This window comes from Pezoporus wallicus, unplaced genomic scaffold, assembly GCF_028554395.1.
Source record: "Pezoporus wallicus isolate ANWC-B61680 ecotype Strahan unplaced genomic scaffold, APGP_CSIRO_Pwel_v1 contig_6999, whole genome shotgun sequence".
Classification (NCBI taxonomy): domain Eukaryota; kingdom Metazoa; phylum Chordata; class Aves; order Psittaciformes; family Psittacidae; genus Pezoporus; species Pezoporus wallicus.
In genome coordinates, this window is record NW_026640180.1 from 4,215,900 (window position 1) to 4,237,874 (window position 21,975).

Consider the following 21,975-nt stretch of genomic DNA (forward strand, 5'->3'; position numbering starts at 1 on the left):
TGCAATCAATAAAGCAGTTGTGTAGTTCAGTGACAACTAGGAGGATTCACTAGCTGCTCTCTGCTCTGCTAAACAACATCTTTCATCTCACACAAACTAATGAACTGATGCAATATTCACAGGAGCCACTGAATAAGTGTCAGAAGTGAGAAATGCTGAAGTATTTCCAACTCCTGGGCCTGGGAAGACACAGGACACTACCCTGTCCTACCACCATGTCAGGGAGGAATACTGGGGGCTTACCAAACCTTTCCCTACCCCACATATTTGGTGTTCTCCATCCATCAAAAAGGGCCTTTTGGTGGGGACTCAGCTCCTCTTTGGCCAAGCACCCATGGGTATGCTGTGTAAGACTTGTGTCCTCTAGTTTCATTGTAAACTGGGTCACTGACTGGACAACCACTGAATTAAACCCTAAATAATCTGCCAAATCAAAAAAAAATAAATAAATAAATAGTGAGTCAGAGGCTTAAATTTTTGGAAGAGATCTCAGTGGCCGTACCTGCAGCATGTGAATGGCAACACGGGCAGGTGACCTATCTTGCCAGCTTTGTCATAAGAGCTGCAAGTACAATTGGACCATAGTTGTGAACTGCTCTAAAAATATCACCTGTGGACCATTGTAAACTTCCAAGACAACAGTCAGTGTCACATGTGAGCCCAGGACAACCACTTGCTTCCATGCATTGCAGCATCAGATGGATAATATTCTGAGTAAATGCAATTCATTACTGACTTAAACTCAGATTGCCCCGACAGTTACCTGTGCTCCAGGTTAGCAGATTCACTTAAAAGACTTCATCCCATGTTACTTACAAAGAAGGTAAACACTGCCTTGGTTTTGCTGAAGGATGAGGAGTATGGGATGGCAGCCTAGTGTCCCAGATTGCTTTGTCTGTAGTTATGGAAACAAATTAGACAGAAGAAAAAATATTAGAAATGTAAAGTGGAAGTTTTAGCCTTTGAAATAGCACTTCTACCTTCTTTTCTTGTTTCTGTAATCTTTCCCCGCTTAGCATGCTATGTTACAAAATTACAAGCGGGGACTTTGAAGGTTTCTTTACCACTTTTAATGACTCGTGCTCTTATAAGTTGCACTAGCTATCCAGATAAGGACAATTAAAGCACATTGGGTTCTTAGTTGCATCTAGTTACCTTTGAACACCATAATATTTTCAAGTCCTTAGCATTTTACAATCAAGGAGTATCTAAGTTGTTTTATTTCATTCTAAACAGTTCATCATTCCCAGTCAGCTAATTGCCCACTTTTTCCAATAGCTAATACTTTAGAATAGCTATCAAGTACCTAATTTTTTTAACATTGAGACACTCGGTTTTGAGTACTTTTAAGTTTTTCAATTTTCATAGGGATTTGTCGCACAAGTTTTTACAAAACCAGCAACTAAAGAGCAGCTTTTCCTAAACTGAGCAAGTTAATGGAGCATTCTTGTATCTTGTCCCTATTCTGGACACTCAGCTTGAATTGTAACTACATTTATGATGCTGTTATCTGAGCTTTAAAACTAAGATTCTCTTGACAAGGTTCTTATGCCATCTGCTGTGTTCAGGAATTATTTTTGCCTGCTGTCTCTCTGTTCTCCCTTTGCCTCCTTGGTATTTTATTTCATTAGCGGCTACACAATGTGAACAGAACAAACTTGGCTTTGGCATCTCTCGCAGTTCTTTTAAGCCTAAAAAAAAAGGAAGTGTCAATTTTTAATTGCATTGCTAAAAATCAGAGGGTTTTATTGGATGGGATGCGTCCCTTTGTCTTCAGCCGGGATTATCTTTACCCTCTCTGTGATAATCATATTTTACTATCCAAATTCAATCTGGCACAAGTAGCTCATTCCTGCTGTCCATTAGTTCTTAAAATTCAAAGTTGCAGGTATGGGTAGGAATGAAACACACATGTCACACGCGTTTATGCATGGTTTTGCTCATAGCTTAATCCCAACAGAAGCAAACTAAAGCAAAACCAAAAGAAGGTTTTGACAAAACCCTAGAATAATTCCTTCTTTGACAAGCTATGCAAACTTTATTTGGCTTAAAGCTGCTGTTTCGACACCTTTAAGGGGGTTTAGTACATTGTCGTGCTTCTCCCATTCTGAAGACTGTTATGTATAGTCTGTGTGTAGCTATGAATCTGCTTAAGAGCAAGAGGCAAAGCAGACTTGGATAAAAGAATGAAAAGCTAATCTAATAAATAATCTAATAAAACTAACAATCATATGCAAATACTCATGTGAAAGAGCAACATGAATAGTTATTTTAGTGGGAGGTGTCCCTGCCCATGGCAGGGGGGTTGGAACTAGATGATCTTAAGGTCCTTCCAACCCTAACTATTCTATGATTCTGCAGATCTCATAATCCTGTGAGCCAAGACTATTTGCAGGTTAATGGTTTCAGTCTATAAGGTAACTAATTGTCTCTTGAGATTTATAAAAGAAACCACAAAAGCATTTTTAAAGAAATGCAGAAATAATGGAAGAACTAAGCCAGTTGGTTTATTAGGTAGTCAAATTGGAGATCAGAAGTTTACTGGATACAGCATGCATGTGTGAAAGTATGCATATGTTTATACATGGGTGCATATATGTAGATAAAAATAATTATGTTTATAATTGCTTCCTCATCTCATTTCATATTAAACTTCAGTCTGTCAAGGTCGTCTTTCGTTCGGTGCCTTTGTGAGATGTAACATTCTGATGTCAAATCGTACAACTGCCAAGCCCTTCTTATTCTCACAAAGCTGTTAGTGACTGGAATGAATGTTGGGGACTGATTTGCACTGTTTAGTATTTGCAGAAGCTATGTAAATGCACAAGAAATGAAAGGGAGATTTATGGCACCATTATTATGGTCTAACAGCAATATTTCAGTAAAGCCTCTTTCTAAGACTTCTCTTTGCTGATTTTCATGCTTGCCATGGTTTTTGTTTCATTTACACCAAAGCTAAAGATGTCTAGCATGCTTTCAAGACCTAAGTATACTTAAATGCAAAGGAACCTAAAGCATGTAAGACCAAATAAAAAGTATGTTTTTTATGATAGTAAGATAATCAAAACAATTACTTATGCTATATGATGATTTAACATAGATGTGGGGATCACAAGCAGGTTTCTCTAGGGTATGAAATTATGCCACCAATTTGTACAAAATAAATTTTCCTTTAGCATTATAATCACAGTTACTGATGAAACACAAAATGACTTTTGTTTTCTGAAATTCTGTCCAAAATCATGAACTAGCCTAAATCGGCATTTTAAACTCAAATGCCCCCAATAAAGTTCTCAATTTGGGATATTCTCCCCAGATCTTACTCTTTGGAGCTTCCATGTGTGTCACCGAAGGACATGGAGCCATTGAAATTCAAGTTTTCGGTAGGTAATTCTTTGTGCTGGCGCATGTATTGATTGCCTTTTATCTACCTGTTTATGCATCTGTACAGCATCACTGTCAGTGCTTTTCACCCCGAGAGAACACAGAGGCATCTTACTAGTGCAACGTGTGATAGTGATGTAAAATTTGTGAGAGTTTCTTTTGTGGCTTTCAGTCATAAATTCAGAAGAGGCATTTGGTTTTCATGCTTCCTGCTCACTATGCATAAAGTTCTGCTTAGGAAGCTCATAGAAATGCTTGTTTCATCCCGAGACATGATGTTGCCTGGCTTCATGGCTCACTTTAGTCCTGTGCCAGGCAACTGCTTGTAGGATGGATGCATGTGGCCCCTGAATTTGTCTCATGCTCTAGTAGGGCCTTAACACTTCCTGCAGAGAAAGACTGAGGCACGCAGTTATTCCAAGTTACCCAGTCTGCGGTCTTTCATAGGACAGCCAGAGAACTGCTGGCAGTCCCTTCAGCTAAGACTGAACCACTTAGATGGTTTTAATTTCTCTGAACTAAAAAGTTCTGTAGGTCTCCATACCAGTGAGAAGCCTAACATTTTCCTCCTATTTGACTTTGCTTTTGTATTTACTAGAGAAAGAGCCTCTTACTGGTGGTAATGACAGATGAAAATGACAACCACAGAATTCGTATGGCCAAGCCAGTGTTTAGGAATAAACATCGCAAGTAGCCCCTGGCAGCCTTTTATTTTCGAAGGTTTTGCCTCTTGTGCAGCTTTGTGACTAGGAGACTGGTCCTGACCTAGGCAAAAGAGAAAATCTATCCTTTCACTTACTGCTGTTAAAGCATCGATATTTACCTTATTGGCAGTTCCTATAATCCCGTTCTTACCACTGTAGACCATTCCTGTGCTTAGGTGCCATCTTTTTACAGTCCAGGCAAATGAGAGGTACAGAGTCAGGTATAATACCTGACTTTTGACCCAGTACAATTGATCTTTCTTGCTCTGTTTTCTTTTTCCTTTTCTCCTACTTGGGAATTCTAGAGGCCCTTTAATCAGTGCGCTCATGCGCTCTTGAACAACAATATATCCTTCTATTTGCCTCTGAAAATTCCTATTATATTTCAAAGATGGATATGGTTTCCCTTTTTCTACTTGTCTTCTCCTCTGCTCTTTTCATATATTTTGTACTCAGAAAGAGACAGCAGGAAAAAAACGAAACCTGCTCAAAATAGAGTTTATGCTTCTGATGTCAGAACGTTTTGCCAAATGAAGCCCATAGAGATTGTTTCTTTGTCCATTACAGTTGGACAAAGTGATTTTAGAGTGACTAAAGGCATAATCTAGTAACAAAGCAGTTTCTTTCCACATCATTTTCTATGGCATTTGTGGTTTGTGTCTTTGTTCTCCTACTCTCCATGACTACCATTTTTCCTTCAAAATTTTTAAGTGCCTGCAGGGGACAATCACAAACCGAGGACAAAACCAGATTATTTACCAGTAACTCGAGTTCTCCTACATGATCATTTTCTCCACAGAACCATTCCATCTACCCCCTCCCTGATTTTCCTATTCAGAGAGAGCTTTTTACAGTCAGTTGGGAACAAAGTAGGAGGGTGTGGTAGTGACTCACACATCTGCTGGAGGTAAAATGGCATTCAATGCATGCGCTAGTGCAATTTGTACTTACCTGAAATTTGACAACTTCAACAGCTCTTTGATGTCTGACATGGCGTTCTCATAAATTTCTTTAAAGACCACGAATCTGTGGAAGAGGTAACCCCTCCCCCCCCCCCCCCCAAAAAAAAAAAAAAAAGAAATTCAGTTACTGGTAAGTAATACAGTTTTATTAACAATGTGAAGCTATAAGGATTCCTGCTTATCCCCGGTAACCTGTAGTAACCATGCCAGTTACTTATTTAGTGTACCAAACTGATCATCATTACTAAAGTATTTAACACTGAATATAAATGAACTAAACATTCCAGAATCTCTTCATAATTTTTATTATATGAAAATTTCAAAGCATTCTTGACAGAATCTTGAAGGCAAAGATTTTTCCGAGAGCATGAGATGATACTAAATTTGCTAGACTTAAGTTGTAAAATGCTTTTATCTCCCTGTAAAATTTGCAACTTTTATGGCTCTGATTCCAGAAATACAAAATCTCCACCTGATTTCAGTTGCTCAGAATGAATTCCTTTAAAAGTAATACTAAATTCCCCTGTAGGCCTTCACCCAAAGCTAAATGAAGTAATTCCATTCTCTTGAATTCACTGGGCTTTGGATCCTTCATTGAAGTCTGTAACATTTAAACATAGTTAAAGTGCTTAGAAACAAAGGAAAAAAGATGCTTAGGGAAATTACTAAACAACATCTGGTGTGTTCATGTCTGCTTCATTCTATTCAACTGTGAAACAATGTTTTTCTTCTTTGCTGTGTTATAGGTAAAATGTGTAAGAGAAAATATCATTATAAATAATCTTTTAAAACAATCATGTCTCTGCCTAACCATCAAAGCATCTTTCTATTTGCAGACATCTAGGAGCAATAACTTTCTTACTTGTAAATACTATAAGCTTTCATCCTATGCAAGAAATTATCAGAATGGCTTCTAAAGACTCTTCTTAAACCTTCCATTTTTTGTCCTTATTAAACTTTCTTTTTTTCTCAAGCTCCTCATAATCCAATTGTGACTTCCTGTGTTTATAAAACTTTTCATGTTTATTTCAGTGCCAGTTTATATTCATTCTAATTTTAATTTTCCAGTTTTGATCTTTAAGGGAAAACAGTATATAGGAGCAAGCTCTCAAATAATTATTTCATTGACATAGTTTTGTTTGATTTCAGTCAGCTAGTCTCAGTGAGCTCAGAATGAAACCCAACCTGATAACCAAAAAATTATCAGTAGCTGCATAATTCACTATACCCTATGACCAGATTAGGAGGGAATATTTCTGGGAACACATCCATTGCGAGAGGCAGGGGAAATTATGAGTCCATAGCTCAAGTCTGGACCAAATTCTGATGTAGAATAGTAGAGGAGACAGACATTGTAATGCTGCTTAGCCTAGAAGTTGCATTGTGCGAAAAATGCTTTTTTGGTTTAAAGAATAGTACTACGAACAGAAATGCTAACTCACTGTTGTATTTTCTTTTTATGTAGATACCCTGCAGTCACAGCTTATCAATATGGGTGTTATACCTACATTAGTGAAATTGTTGGGTATTCATTGCCAAAATGCAGCTCTGACAGAGATGTGCCTTGTTGCATTTGGCAATTTAGCAGAACTTGGTAAGTCTATAATATTAATCTCAAATTTATATCCAGTTTTCATAAAGTTAAATATTAAGACTAATAAAAGCCTTGCACTGATGCTTTTTGTGAATTCAAAATGTAAAGCAAACAGTTTCTGCTTATTGTCTCTAAAATCTATAGTTGTCTCCCCCCCCCCCCCCCCCAACTGAAATTTATTTGGGTACTTAGAGCAACCTTATGGTTTACGTTAACATTTTTCAATGCAACTAAGCACACTTTAAATCATCTAAACAGTATTTCCTGAGCACAGCTACTTACTGTGAATTATTTATTAATAATATAAATAATGTATCCCAGTGTAGCTCCACGAAGTTATATCAAGATTAAATTTGGCTCATGGAAACCACTGAATGAAACTGAGACAGGCACAGTTCATAAATCTGCCTGTACAATATTGGTTCAGATGTAGAGTTTTAGCATGTTCCAGTCTAAATATTTGCATGTATAAGCCATGAATACTACTACTAAGCTGTAGATGTTATTTTTAGCAAGTTCAGTTACAGCTTCATGTAAATTGAAGTTTGTGGTCTTGCTTTGATCCAATGTCTTCTCAAGTGTAGTTTTCATTGGAATTCCACCAAGTGTAAACCAACAGGTTGTTAGGGCCTGTGTTTTATCATCACTTGTGTTGTACATTGCTGTTCTTTTGCTAAACAATTCTATGAAATTTTATTATAGAAGGGTTTTTTTTTTGCACTGGAGTACAGTAATAGAGCAGTTATGATAACATCCTGTATTTCTAAGATAATTCAGCAGTTCAAAACATGAAAAATTTATCTGTGAGTTTGTACTATTTGGTAGCCAAGTTACTCACAATTGAAGTTACTCACAATTGTCCTAAATTCATAGATTTCAAGGCCAAAGAGAATATAACATTCTCCAGTGCAGTCTAATTACATGTATAGTACCTTTGCTTATAGCAGGCAAGTCTTCTTAACTAATCTGCAATAGAAAGAGCCATCAAAAAAGCACCAAAGAAATTAATAGTTGAAAGATCTTCAAGATGGGCACTATGTATTGTGTTTGCACAGCAGAAAATATAATGAGTTTTATACTGGAAATTCTAGTGCTTAAATGCAGCTAAAGCCATAAGGATATTAAATATAATAAATGCAGTCTTTACGGAGAACTGTATTTCCTTTCCCTGTTTAGAAAGATCCAGTTGGGTAATAAGAACCATGGGAAAGAAGCTTAGTGGCAGCTGCTTGCCTTCCTGTTCCCATACACAGATAAAGATGCTTGTTCTTTAAGATTGGCACAAAATTAATTTAGCTTGTAATACTTTAATCTCCCTTAAGGAATAGCTTAGTGAATCACATCATAACTGTAATATTTTATTTTTGCCTTGTAACTTCAGGGAATTTTATTCTGAGGTTGTCAGTTTTCATCACTTAAGAGACAACTGCATTGCACAGATCCCTTGAGAAGCATTATATGAAACTTATTCTGTGTCAAAGCAGGGCAAGAGCCCAATAAATAGAGTGATGGTTCTGCTTTTAAATATACTGGAAAGGTCAAAAATCCACTTATAATATGCTATGCAGTCTTCATATTGAGAGAAAACAATAATGGGATGTGCACAAAAGGGTCTAGGTCTGCACTTTATGGTTTTCCCCAGTCCTTTGGGTCACTTCTACATTAAAATAATCCCAAGGCACTCATTAGAGCAGTAGCAAAGGTGCTGGAAGGTTTTCTAACTACAGATGGCTCTCAGGAGGTGGCAACTGAAGAATACAGAACACCAGCCCTACCACCTGCATCCCCTGTAATACTGCCAATGAGGAGGAATAAGATACAGGCAATGGAACAAGGGATGCTTTTGTTGAATCCATGTATGAAGAACTGTTATCTACTGGCTGACCTCCTAGTATTAAGCTAGCCCATCTGTAAAGCTGCTTTATGCTATCTGTTTAGCATGAAATGACCCTGCAACAGCCATGCACAGATTTCAAAGGAAGTGTCACTATCATGAAACCATGTAAATGTTAAAGCATTCAGTATAACTCTTCCTCTGTCCCAGAAAAATGCAGTACAGAATCTGCTAGTTTTCCTGTTAAACTGAGGGCAATTAAGGACTATATATGTATTTTTGTAATGTTCCTGTTTCTATAGCTACCTTTACGTGCTGTTGGGCAGAAACAGCCCCAACAGCATTGACCATGTATTTATGTACTTTTAAAAGCCTTGATTATCATCAGTTCAGGTCAGTGCATTTAACTGAAGTGCTAGACATTTTTCTTTTCATTTAATGACAAGCCCAAGTCTATTGTTCTTGTCTGTGAAGAGCACTATTAGTCATCTTACTGAATAAACCTGATAACAAAGAGAATAAAATGAGTCCTTCCTTTTGATGCGGTTTGTTTACTTGATACTGATTTTTTTCCTTTTGCTTCACAGAGTCAAGTAAAGAGCAGTTTGCCTACACAAACATTGCTGAAGAGCTTGTTAAGCTGTTCAAGAAGCAAATAGAGCATGATAAAAGAGAGATGATTTTTGAAGTTTTGGCTCCCCTGGCAGAAAATGGTGAGAATTGGATTTTTCTTTTTCCTTGTGCTATTTTTTACTCATTCCCTTATATATAATTTGGTATAGTGGTGTCTTTTTCAGGGACTAAATGCAGAGTAACTGGCTGCCTTGTCCAGAAGCCACCACAGCTGATCCTTTTGATGATATTTTTATATAAAGTGAATAGGTCTTAATTGTCTGAGCATGTGACAGGAGCCAGCAAATTGTTCTTGGCTCCTGTCAATAACAATCAGCCACCTCTGATTCACTCTGTAGATTATATTTTATTTCCCTGAACCTGCAGTGGGAATATCAAAAGCCACTTTTTAGAGGGCTTTACAACACTTGTTTGCAAAACACTGGCTCAAGTGTCCATAGTCTGTTATAGCACCAGGACATCAGTCATTGCATCATTTCATGGGATAATTGAGCCACTGGCAGTTCCATTACCCATGGACATTATTTTTTGCAGGGGGCACATTAATTGCAGAGCTAAGAGCTCAGCACTCTTCCCTCATTGTTCATTGAGAGATCATACAAATTTAATATGGGTGTTTGGTGGCATAAATTACGGTAGACCCAGGAGACTTGAGTTTCATTCACTGCTCAGGCTGGAACGGAAAGTGGTATGTGCCCAGTCACCCCTCCAGGATGTACTTCCACAAGGAGTTGTATTTGATGGCTCTATAATTTTGTTTTAATCATCTCAGCATTAAAGTGTGTTTGAATGTAATAAATTATTAGGATTGCAAACGCTAAAGGTTTCGATTTCATCCTACTCTGTTGTACACATACACTCTGCCTGGGTCTGGTTTACGTAGTATAAATCAAGACAAATTTTTACTTCAGTCTAAAATTTATTTTAAGTGGTATATGAAAACAGGTTTCATTTTTTTAGTTCTAACAATGCACATTTTGCCAAAACATACTCATTTTTTATATCATAACTAGCAAGTTGCTCAGAAATAGTTCCATCCTTGGAGACTGACACTGAATTGGGTTGAACCTTTTGCAAGTTTGACATATTTCAGTTCAAATGCTTAATTTTTCTTAGACTGTGTTTTATGATTGCTACACAATTTGATAAGTTTACTGATGCTGAACATAACTCAGGAGCTTGAATGTCAGAGGTAGTCAGCCAAACTTTTCCATCCTAGATTCAAGGCATGCTTAAAACAAGCTCACTGTGTGGGTACTGTCTAGGTGCTTTTGATTATAGATAATAGACAATAGGTCAAGAAGTAAAACCATCTAAATGAAGTACTTACAGAATCTGGATTTTGGTGGTTGGAGTTTTTTGAGGGTTGGGTTTTGTTGCTGTTGAAGCACACTGCTGTAGCAATTTATATTTCATATCACAGAACTTCTGCAACCTGGTGTTCTGTAACTAAGGGAACTCTGTTTTTTAAAGCACCTCCGTGCAAGCGTGCCTATATAAAAAATCTCAGCTGGATATTTTGCATTCCCTAACAAAGTTCATGGGAAGGTCAGGCACTCTTAGAGGAACAATGAATTTCACTCAGGCAAAAAGCCTTGTGATAACAGGAAATTGAGAGTCAGACACATCCTTCACCAGAGATTAAACACTTCCGCACATCCAGCAAGCTTTGGCCTTGGAAAATATTTGATGTTAGTTAAACTCCTCATTGTTGAAACACCATTCCAAGCAGAAAGCTGAGAGAAACCCATTTGTTTGCATATTTCTGCAGAGATTTGTGACTCTGCTGTCTAAAAATCAGCATGGAAAACCCACCAGAATCACTTCCACATCACACAGTGTCAACCAACCTGCCATTCCCACTTAACAGAAAGGGAGGTTAGGCATGTAAAGGAGATTGCTAGCTTCAAGTTCACAGGAAAATGTCTGTTAAAGATTGTGTTGTAGAAATAACAAAAAAATACTGCTCCCAAGTCCTGTTTCACCACCTAAAAGACATGTTTATCACTTTATCTGTTGAGCCCTGTTGCAAATAACAACTAAGAAATTAGCTTGTCTCACAATCCAGCCTTTTGGATTTGGCCTTGCAGTACTCCTCCTGCAGTCTTTCCAACAAATGGCAGAAATCTTGGCTCAGCTAAACAAAATGGGTGATTACTTGCTTAGATTTCATCCAGAAGTTTTGTATTTGATACATGTATGTCTCCCTGAAGTCGGTAGCTCTTCTGCATGTGAAATAGAGTAAGAAACCCTAACTTTATTCTGCCACACAGTCCAAAGTCTTTGGAAAGGCCAAACACAGCACAGTCCTAATGAGTCTGCTGCATGATGACTGAGATGACAGAAGTTTGATGTAAAGAAATATCCTCATTTTTGAGAGGGGAAGAGCGGCTCCGTACAGTGTCCAGTGGTGCTCTAAAGGTGGTCCAGAGCTGGGGAATGCCTGGTAGATGAACAATGGCAGAAGTTGGCCCTGAGAACTTAAATTAGTCACAGTTTTATCTACACAATCTGTCAGTGCCACCATTGACATCACTACTTAGTTTCATGGTCTGTCTTGTATGTATGTACAGTAGATGTATTTAAAATCATGATTCTGAGCCCATTATCCATGCTGTTCTTCAGATGTCATTAAACTGCAGCTGGTTGAAGCTGGCTTGGTGGAGTGCCTACTTGAGATTGTCCAGAAGACTGTGGACAGCGACAAAGAGGATGATGTTGCAGAGCTTAAAACAGCTTCTGATCTTATGGTTTTATTATTGCTTGGAGGTGAGTTCGCTGTGTCGCTATCTTCTACAAAGCAACAGCAGATACTTGGAATGCCATTTGGCTGCTGAATTTGACTGTTTATTAATTTTCTACCTGCTCCTTGCCAGTTAACGTTTAATAGGTCAGATTTTGTCTCCTATCCCACTGCAGGACTGAATCAATTGTAGTGAAGCCAGCAGAGCTTCACAAAAATAAAGAAAATCATTTTCCCTAACAAACACTTTGGCTTGCTGACTGTCTATGCTTTTCACCCCAGATGAATCCATGCAAAAGTTATTTGAAGGAGGAAAAGGCAGCGTATTCCAAAGAGTACTCTTGTGGATTCCTTCCAACAGCCATCAGCTACAGCTTGCAGGAGCATTGGCTATTGCAAATTTTGCCAGAAATGGTAAGAATATGCCATAATAGCTTATGTAAATTTATCTGTGCCATTCTATTATTCTCTGTTTGTACAGCTACAAACAAAAACTGGGTGTCATGGTAAAAAGATGGCATTGAGCTATACAGCAACATCAGTAATTTTATATTTTACAATCCTGAAAAGCACCAAGCCTACATTAAAAATACTGTTTCACATTTGCAGAGAGGTACAGGGGATTTCTGCCTTCTTCAGCATTCCTTATATCACTCATCTAAATTTGTCATGAGCACTGCAACTGCCATTGATGATGGTGGTCAGATTCTCAAAAATGAAATCTTAAAAGGAGCAAGGAAATAATCCTCCTATTTTTAAAAAGATCCTGTAAAAATCTTATTAATAATCTTCGGCTCCCAAGTAACTTGCCTTCTCTTGTACAGATGGAAACTGCATCCATATGGTGGATAATGGCATAGTTCAAAAGCTGATGGATCTGCTAGACAGACATGTGGAGGACGGAAATGTAACTGTGCAGCACGCCGCACTGAGTGCTCTCAGAAACCTGGCTATTCCTGGTAAGCCTCACTTTGCATTGCTGCTTACCCGAAGGTGAAATTCTGTTCTCCCACTGCACCCGTCTAGGGGATGACGGTGGGAGAACTGACTGGCAGTCTAGAGGCAGGTCAGGCTGCTGCTTTTCATTCAGGCCCATCACTGCTTTCATGTCTTTCGCACAGCAGTGGTGACAAGCAGTTTTAAATACATCACAGGCCTACTGACTGTCATTTGCTACTTTAATCCCACAGTATTATCCCCACCAAGGAAAGGGCAGCTTTGTAAGAGGCAGAGAGCTGAGGAGGCCTCAGATATGATATCTCAGTCCTTCCTGTCCAAAGCACTGCATTTTTTTGGTTGTGGTTGTTCCACTTGGGATCTCTCTCAGAGCTGAGAGTCCCACCAAAAAGCAGTGGCCAACTTGCTGAAATACTGCATCTTACTGTAACTTCCTGAGGCTTTGGCAGTTTCTAAATTAGAGCAGGGCGTACACTGTTAGAATAGCCAGCCCACTGCAATTAGTTACTATTTGTAGGCGATGAACTGAATGCTAATTCTGTCATTTTTAGTAACTTAATTTGTATAAATTTTGATTACCCAAGCATAAAAGGCAGAGCACATGCACACAGTAACAAAGCAAGTCTAATACTTGTGTATGCTGTCTCATGCCAAGCCAAAAAATAAGTCTTTCATCCATTTTACCTTATTTTACTGTTTTCAGTTTTGACAAATCATAAGCTTCTAAAACCAATCGTTCATACCTACCTAAACCCATACAGCTGAAGTGGTATGTTACTTGCTTACCTTACTCAGTTGAGTAATTCTATTAACTTGCATCAGTCAGCAAGCCTTCCTGTAGCCTATGCTCAGGGATGTCTGCCAGAGACCTACATAAAATTTCATGCCTATTATTAAAGAAAAATGAGCAAGTAGGAACAGGCCTCAGTGATTAACTGCTTGTTAAACACCACTGACTGTGAAATAAGTACTTTTGTCTAAGTACAATATTGGACCAAGTTTGCACCTCACATACATTTCAGAGAGCTCTATGAAACTGGAGAACATAGATGAAGGAGTTGGGGGGAGAAGGGGGCAGTACAAGGACTACAGGCTCCAGACATGTCAGGCTACAATGTTGGAGCTGGGGGAGAGGTTGTTTTGCCGATTGGATGCTTTAGTTCCTTTGCCTATGTGAAATAGAAAAGTGTTGTTGGGAATCAGAGAAGTTTTGTCATTTTGGGGTGCAAGTACTAGCCTGGGCTTCTACTTGAAGACTGCTCTGTAAGACCACTTTCCTAGGCCAAGAGGGAAAAGTCCAACCTTCAGTTTACGTTCAGGCTGAACACTGAAAATCAGATGCACATGGTAGGAGAAGGCACTTAACTTCACACCTGTGTCTTAGCAACTGTGACATCTTTCCACAACACAGTTCTGTCAGCGCTCACTCACATTCCTGGGGTCTGTGTTCCAAAGCTAGGTTTCAAACCATGCCTGAAAACTTGCTTCAAAACCACCTTGGAAATAAACTGCATCTTCCAGAAGTGCTCTTGAGATCATCCCTGTTCTTTATTCATGCAGTTGTAAATAAGGCTAAGATGCTATCAGCTGGTGTTGCAGAAGCTGTATTGAAATTTCTCAGATCGGAGATGCCCCCTGTTCAGTTCAAGCTGCTGGGAACATTAAGAATGTTAATAGATGCACAAGGTAAAAATAAACTGTTCTCTATGTTAAGTGATTCTCTTTGGTTCAGTCTGTCATATGCTGCCAAGATTCTTAAAAGGGAGAAGCAGAGGGGTTTTTAAGATTTTACTCCTGAAGTCTTGGAATAACTCTAATGCATATGGAAAGGGAGAGGAATGTGGGTTGATTTTTTTCCAGAACTCCTGAATTGACTACCAGGGACCCTCGGGATAGGTGTCAAATGCTTATTTACTTTTGTACATCAGAACTCTCCTACACTGTCACTTCACAACGGTGTATTGAGGCGTGTTTCAAGCTACCACTCCTGTTTTGCTGTTCACTTTCTGCACTTCCTGGGTGTACCTACCTCCCCAGAACAGACTAAAGCACTACTTAATTGATAAACTGTGATTTCAAAATGATCAAGCACCTTAAGCAGCTTGTTCCAGGATGAGGATTTATAAAATCAGAAGTATTTATTTTCAACCCAGCCCTGCAGATTTTCTCCGAAGATCCATTCTAGTTCTAGCAAAGGATTAGATGTGAAAGAGAAATTCACTCAAGAATCTAATGTGACATAGCCCATAAAACCAAATCTAACCAACCACAGCGCTCCCTCCTGGTTTTACGTTTTTGAGTTAGCTCACCTGGGAGTGACATCACCTCTGTCTTCCCTAATCAATGCACAAGCCTCAGTAACTGGCTGTGTTACTGTTGTGCCAGTAACAGTAACTGATAGACTGTTCCCAAAAACTCGATTATGACTGATTTTCTGTATTTTGTGTCCATTCTGACTGGCTGCATTTGCTTCCATTCAACCTAGACTCCTCCCACTGTTAGCACAAATTAGTAGAGTTCCACTAATTCCTTCTAATTAGTAACTTTCAGCTTATTTTTCTAGCGCTTGCTTTGAAAAGTGACAACTTTTTTGTTGTGTTGTTGGCTCTGGCATCATACAGCAGAAGCAGCCGAACAGCTGGGCAAAAATGTCAAACTGGTGGAACGATTGGTGGAATGGTGTGAAGCCAAGGATCACGCAGGTGTGATGGGGGAATCCAACAGACTACTTTCCGCACTTATACGACACAGCAAATCAAAAGTAAGTTAGTGGTGAAAAAAGGTCAGCTTGTAAGAACAAAGAGTTACCTTTGTACTCTGCATCGGTAGCTGAGCCCTCCAGTATGTAATCCTTCTGGAGAGCCAGGCTGGTTAATTCATGTGTTACATCTCCTCTGCCTCTGGGACCTGCCAGTCAGACATGACAGGTTTAAGTGCTCGCTGGAACTATGTAGTTAAAGAAAAACATAAAATAATGAAATGAAGCAGAACAGTTTCAGGGTGGCAGCAGGCCAGCTGAAGCAATGCTGTTAGGGTTCACATGGCTATGTCCTGATTCATTTTTATTTGCATTGTATCCTGTAGAAATTCAGCATGATGTTTTCTACATTTTAATGTAGAAAATCTTTACTCTTATATATGAAGAATCGTTGCACTCAATTGTTATGATCCTCCTATATATTTATATAAAATTTAGTTCCAGATAAAGTCTGTCCCCCTTTGCTCATTGAGCACATTTCAGAGCTTTAAGATTCTAACAGATTAGAAACAATCATTTATTCCAAATTCTAACAAAAGTTTGCTTGCACATAGCAAAAGGTACGATATTAAAAGAAACTCTGGGACAGATGATTTCTGACCCTTCCATCACATCTGCATCAGCCAAACACCTTTACATAAGCAGTCCAAGTCCACTGTTCTTGCTCAGGAGAGTATTGGACAACCACAGCCTGAGAAAGGACAAAAGCATCTCTTCTGGAAACAAGCTATTTCAGGCTCAGACTTCATTTCTCGCATTCACCCATATGAACACAGGCTGCATGACTGAACGTAAATAGCAAGTGGGATGTTGAGAACTCAGCCTTTAACAGTGACCTCTTCATTCATGCATGGCATTTGTGAAGTGAAAAACATATCATTGGCTTGATCTATACTGAGCCTGTCCCAAAACAAATCAACAGGTCTTACAGAGATGTGGGTCTGCTCATTTCTAATATTACTGTCTCTTTCTAATTTTATTCAGCCTCCAGAACTGATCAGGTTTCTTTTTTTCTGAGTTCTCATTTTCTATACACCCCCCACACAGTCCCCAGGTGTCACGGTTTAAGTGCTGAACCCAGGACATGCATAAATGGCAAATGCTGCCACAGCATCAATACTCTCTACAGGAAAACAGAATTCATATCTAAAGAGAGGGACGCTATTGATAGCATCAAATACATATTAATGCAGAAGTTAACAGAATTATCACATATGAACTTTTGTGTGGTTTCCGTAGTCACAGAGGAAACTTGACTGGAAGAGGGAAAGAGCTGAGATGGTGGCGTTTTTAATGCTTTTACCGCCCTCTAGGTTTGAATACGAGTACAACTACTGTTCTTGCAGTACACCGGATTTGAATTGGCTTTAATTCTAAAGGATTTGGGGTAATATTTACAGAGGCAACAGTAGTTTAGAAAAATTATGTCTCATTCTAAAAAATGAAGGGAGTACTTGTGAGTTAAGTGTCTCACTTAACACCAAACCTGACTGTTGTCACCTCTTCTGTCTATCGGGTACTGCCTTTGAGAGGGTAATGTTCGCCTACAAAATAAAAGATATTATGTCAAAGGTGGTGATCAATTCCCAAAGTTTATACAGCTAAAATTGTACACCAATCCTAACAGAAATTAGCAGTTCCCATATTACTCAGTGAAGTCTCAAAACTACCTTGGAGTTCAACCAGAAAATCACAAACAATAAAACACATCACTGCAAATAAGGAAGAGTATAAAAATAGTTACATGCATGCGCACATTATGTCATTCAGACAAAAAAAAAGGTTTTAAATGTGAAATTCTTGAGTCATTAGGCTGTGACCTGTGTCACCTTCAGTATGGTTATCTAAAACTATTTCCATTTTCAAGGATGATGATCATACTGTGTCTGCTTCCTTGCATGAAGGACGTCACTGCATAGTCTGTGCAAGCACTGAAATAGAAATCATTCTAAGCACATGTATCACTTCATGACTCTGGCTTTTGGCTGGTGTTAGAAAGGGATGTGTGCCTTAAATGGGAATTCACCACATTGATTAAAACTTTAAATCAGATTCTTATTTCAAGAAATAGCTACTATTGAAAAACTTTGTGCACCCACAGAACAAAAAAATAATAAAAGCCAAACCACATTTCCTTGAACAGTTTCCCTTCGGCATGCCAATACTTGATTTTCAGTCCAACATTTCTGCGAGCATTTTGGGAACATATAATTGTGAAAGTGTTAGGTGCAAACTCACTTTATAATGATAATTTACAAGTAATCAAAGGCCTGCTAACACCAGAAATCTTTGCTCATCCTTTGTCGTATATGTAAGCTGGATCAAATTTTGGACTATGTTTTTAAACTGCTTTAAAGCCATTTAACCAGTCAGCATTTTCATTGGGCAAGAGTTCATTTTAATTGCTGGCTTTAGAACAGAAACCAGTACATTGCAATCCCGTAACTATCCATCCCTAACCTGCTTTGTATTTGAAGGAAAATTCCACAGTGCTTCAAAAGAATGCTCTTCTTTTTAATGCCCACTTCCAAAACCATTTCTACAGCAGAGTAAGGTGTAACATTTGTGATCTCACACCTCTGAACATTTTAAAGAAACTGAAAGCTCATGGAGAGAAATTAAGGATTTTATAACTTTGTTAAAACTACTTATCCCAAAAGTATCTCCTTATCCCAAATATGTTGTTTATTGGGTGCTTTGGATAAGCTGCTCTGAACAGCAGAACATTAGCAAGCGAAAACTAATCCTTGTACCCAGCTGAGTTCAAAGATGACAAAAAGCGTTCCTTAGGTAACTGATGGCACAACATGGATATTTGAGTTAAACAGTGTAACTTGGAAAAGAGTTAGTTATGTGTGTCTTGGTTATGTGGTTAACTGCTTTGCTTTAACAGGTTGTATCTTAAAATTGCAGAGCAATGGCAGATCATTTATAGGCCCAAATGCATGTACGTTCATGTATAAAGTGTTTATATGTGCATAAAGCCAAGGAGTATCCTTACCCAAAGATAACACAGCATCCGCAACAATTTCATTGTTTAATACAGCCTGTATGCAACACAGATTTGTTTTTCCATTTCTGTTTATTTTAGGATGTAATTAGGACCATTGTACAGAGTGGAGGCATAAAGCATTTAGTAACCATGGCAACCAGTGAACACGTAATAATGCAAAACGAAGCTCTCGTTGCACTGGCATTAATAGCGGCTTTAGAGTTAGGTGAGTATCCCATCGGTGAACTGTTTTCTTTCCAGTCTGTGCCCAAGAGAGTTTGCAGCAGGAAAGCTGTGTGAGTTTGTTTTGCAATGTAGAACAGCCTCCTCCTTCCCCTTGCCTTTCAGTAGCACAGATATATAGTTCATGCAGACATAGGCAGGCAATCAGGTCATGCAGAAAACTGGAGTTTGCTGGTAATACAATGTCTATTCCATCATGGAAGTTCAGATTGGATATAAGGAAGAAGTTCTTTACTGTAAGGGTAGTGATGCACTGGAATGGGTTGCCCAGGGAATTTGTGAATGCTCCATCCCTGGCAGTGTTCAAGGCCAGGTTGGACAGAGCCTTGGGTGAGATGGTTTAGTGTGAGGTGTCCCTGCCCATGGCAGGGGGGTTGGAACTTGATGATCATAAGGTCCTTTCCAACCCTAACTATTCTATGATTCTGTGATCACTCTGGTGACCACATGATCTAGAAACCACTACTGCTACCACCAATAATAATAATGATGATAATGGAAATAACAAGGGAAGAGAATACAACCGCTCACCAGCTGCCAACCGATACCCAGCCCAACCTGAGCAGTGATCTAGCATGTCCGGTACGGCAGCACTCAGTGGTGGTGTGACTTCATTCAGGCCACAGTAGTCTAGCATTAGTGTCCACTCTCCATTAGACTTTCACACTGGCCAAATGGGGCTGTAAAAGGGTGAGCGGGTCCTGCTGATCACTCCTTGGCTCTCCAGGCCTTCAACATAACTTTCAAATTTTGGGTAAAACCCAGAAGGCTAACAGGGAAGAAAATCGTATGTTAAGAGTGAAGACTACATGACCTGACCTTCACATTCCTACACTGGGACTGGTTAATCCCCTTTGAGAGAGCTTACCAAAGCAAAGCTTTCACCTACCTAATTGAGAGCCAGAGAATACACACAGAGATGGATAATGCCCCCAAAATGTCTTTATGATGTTCCACAGAAAAGGGTGCAAGAGTTGCCAAATGAAGGCTTTTGTCATACCTCAGCTTAACAAGAAGGCAAATGCCCACCAGAGGTTTTGTATATCCTATTTGCTTGCTTATTAACTAATGTAAGGAACTAAACAAGCAATATTATGTATTTTTGCTCTCGATTTCATCTCTTAGTATCGCATACTGCAGGAGTGCTATGTTCAGCTTCCAAATCACTGACAATACATCAAGGAATTGTTTTAATTAAAAAAGAAAAATGTTCCCGTTCAGGTGAACTCTCTAATCCTTCTTTGTCTTGTCTTCAGACATTTAAAGGTTTTGAGCCTGAATTCAGTATATAATGTTTCTTAACACTACAGAGGAAACAACTTGCACTCTGATCTTGAGAAGTTTTTCACAGCTTTTATAATGAGCCCTGAGCTCCCTCTGCCATGGAATTAAGAATTAAACCACCTGTATTTACTCAGGCAGAATTCCCAAAAACAAGTTCAGGCAGTGGAAGTCTTGAAAGCTGGAATGTTGTAGGTGTTGGCCTAAACAGCTGGAAAGCCTGATGGCTTTTCCATCAGCTCACTGCACATTTAAGATTGGATTTTATCACTAAACTCTTGTGATTGTCCTTTCAAGTGGTTAGGCCGTTTTACATTTTTTAGCAAGAGCTGTGATTCCTATCATCATACGTCTAATACACGCTTCAGTTTTCTGCCAGTGAGTCATGTACCACAAAAGCACTTTCACTACAGTGAGAAAGCCGTGTTTCAATAAACGGCTCATGCACAGAAGCATGAAAGCAAGCAGCACTTCCAGATTTACAAACCTTCACTTGTATTTCAGTCACCGCTGAAAAGGATCTCGAAAATGCTCAGCTTGTTCAGATTCTACACAGATTGCTCTCAGACGACAGGAGTGCTCCAGAAATAAAATACAACTCCATGGTGTTGATCTGTGCCCTTATAGGATCTGGTGAGTATTCAGCAGAGGCTGCTTTCTTAAGAGATATATGTATTTAAACTTAGCTCTCCCTTTTAGCCTGAACATAGAGAGCGTGCAACCACACTCAGAGACTGGTTCTCTGTTCACAATGAATGTACACAGAAGGATTCAATTTACTATGACACTTCATTTATAGTGTTTATTTATAGTGTCAAGAAAAAGACTCTTAACTCGGTTTTGGATACAAACTGCAGAAACTGGACTCTGGCTTCTGCTCAAACTTCAACTGACAGAAGAGAAATTAAAGGCATTTAAAACCATACTGCATCAGGCTCTCTGCAAAGATGCAGCTAGCGAGAACTTTATTTTCACCTTCAGCTGCAAGTTTCCATAATTGATGGTCAAGTAAAATTCAGCTGAATCTTACAGGGAGCCTCCTCACTCATAGTTTTAAATTCCTATGAGACTAGTAGGAAACAAAGATACAGGTAATAATGCAAGGACACAAGTGCACACAAATGGAGAGATCTCACGCTTACTCACACTAGTAGAGTCCCTCCCCTCAGCAGCACTCACAGGCTCAGCCCACCGGACTCAACTGTTCATGGGTGCTTTGAAAGACAAGCAGGCCATGCTCTAACACACATCAATGCTGGACACTGTGAACTCTAATCTTTCTGAGCCAACACTCTGCTAAAGGTCAGACTGTTTTGAGGATGGTGTAAGTGGGCCACAGTTTGATATTGCAACTTCTTACCTCTGCGTGGGCAAGCAAAAACCCTCACAAACAAAATGCCACCAAAACCCCCGTAAAACACAGAAGAGCAAGGTATCATGGGGAAACTTGATTTCCAGCTGAGGTTTCCAATGGTGGCTGTGTTTCTTTCATTTAGCTCTTTGAGAAGTATTTACTCTGTGAAAGGAGAACAAATTTAATTCCATAAAGGCTTCAGAAATTCACAGACAACTAAGATAAAGAACTGGATTGAGTCAGAAAGGTGGAAACTCAGGGCCTGTCTGCACATGACTCGCCAAGTGTGAAGCATCTGAAGGTTCTCAAGAGATGAGTTTACAGCAATTCAATTGAATTAATTAAAAGTTATGGCCAAGTCTGTGCTGCCTCTGTAAACAAAGCTGTTCGTTTTTTTTTCTCCTTAAACAGAGTTCACCATGCCTACTAAATGTAACTGCTGCCCTGTACACCCATGCAAGTGAATGCTGTATTACAGCCATCTTAAAGGAACAAGTATTTAGTTTTAGAGCAGTCTGTGCATCTCTGTGTACAAA

General features: G+C 39.0%; 1 protein-coding gene and 2 long non-coding RNA genes across 8 annotated transcripts in view; 2 read left to right on the forward strand and 1 right to left on the reverse strand.

Moving 5' to 3' along the window:
* RAP1GDS1 (Rap1 GTPase-GDP dissociation stimulator 1) overlaps positions 1-21,975 on the forward strand; it is a 101,856-nt gene that overhangs the window by 76,917 nt on the left and 2,964 nt on the right. For all 5 annotated transcript variants that reach the window (XM_057417925.1, XM_057417926.1, XM_057417929.1 and 2 more), the window contains 9 exons: positions 6,516-6,644; positions 9,066-9,191; positions 11,737-11,880; positions 12,137-12,268; positions 12,679-12,813; positions 14,372-14,497; positions 15,433-15,572; positions 18,661-18,787; positions 20,590-20,718. In XM_057417925.1, coding sequence (XP_057273908.1) covers positions 6,516-6,644; positions 9,066-9,191; positions 11,737-11,880; positions 12,137-12,268; positions 12,679-12,813; positions 14,372-14,497; positions 15,433-15,572; positions 18,661-18,787; positions 20,590-20,718 — 1,188 coding nt within the window. The remainder of the gene's footprint in view (positions 1-6,515; positions 6,645-9,065; positions 9,192-11,736; positions 11,881-12,136; positions 12,269-12,678; positions 12,814-14,371; positions 14,498-15,432; positions 15,573-18,660; positions 18,788-20,589; positions 20,719-21,975) is intronic.
* On the reverse strand, positions 1,456-15,170 carry LOC130603864 (uncharacterized). Of its 2 annotated transcripts, none has more exons than XR_008973301.1 (3): positions 13,598-15,170; positions 5,040-5,132; positions 1,456-1,691 (listed from the first exon to the last, which is right to left on the reverse strand). It is a non-coding gene; the product is annotated as an uncharacterized LOC130603864 (long non-coding RNA). The 2 variants fall into 2 exon arrangements; XR_008973302.1 differs by lacking the exon at positions 13,598-15,170 and adding an exon at positions 9,746-9,844.
* Positions 2,337-5,140, forward strand: LOC130603867 (uncharacterized). The gene is made up of 2 exons (XR_008973305.1): positions 2,337-3,383; positions 5,063-5,140. It is a non-coding gene; the product is annotated as an uncharacterized LOC130603867 (long non-coding RNA).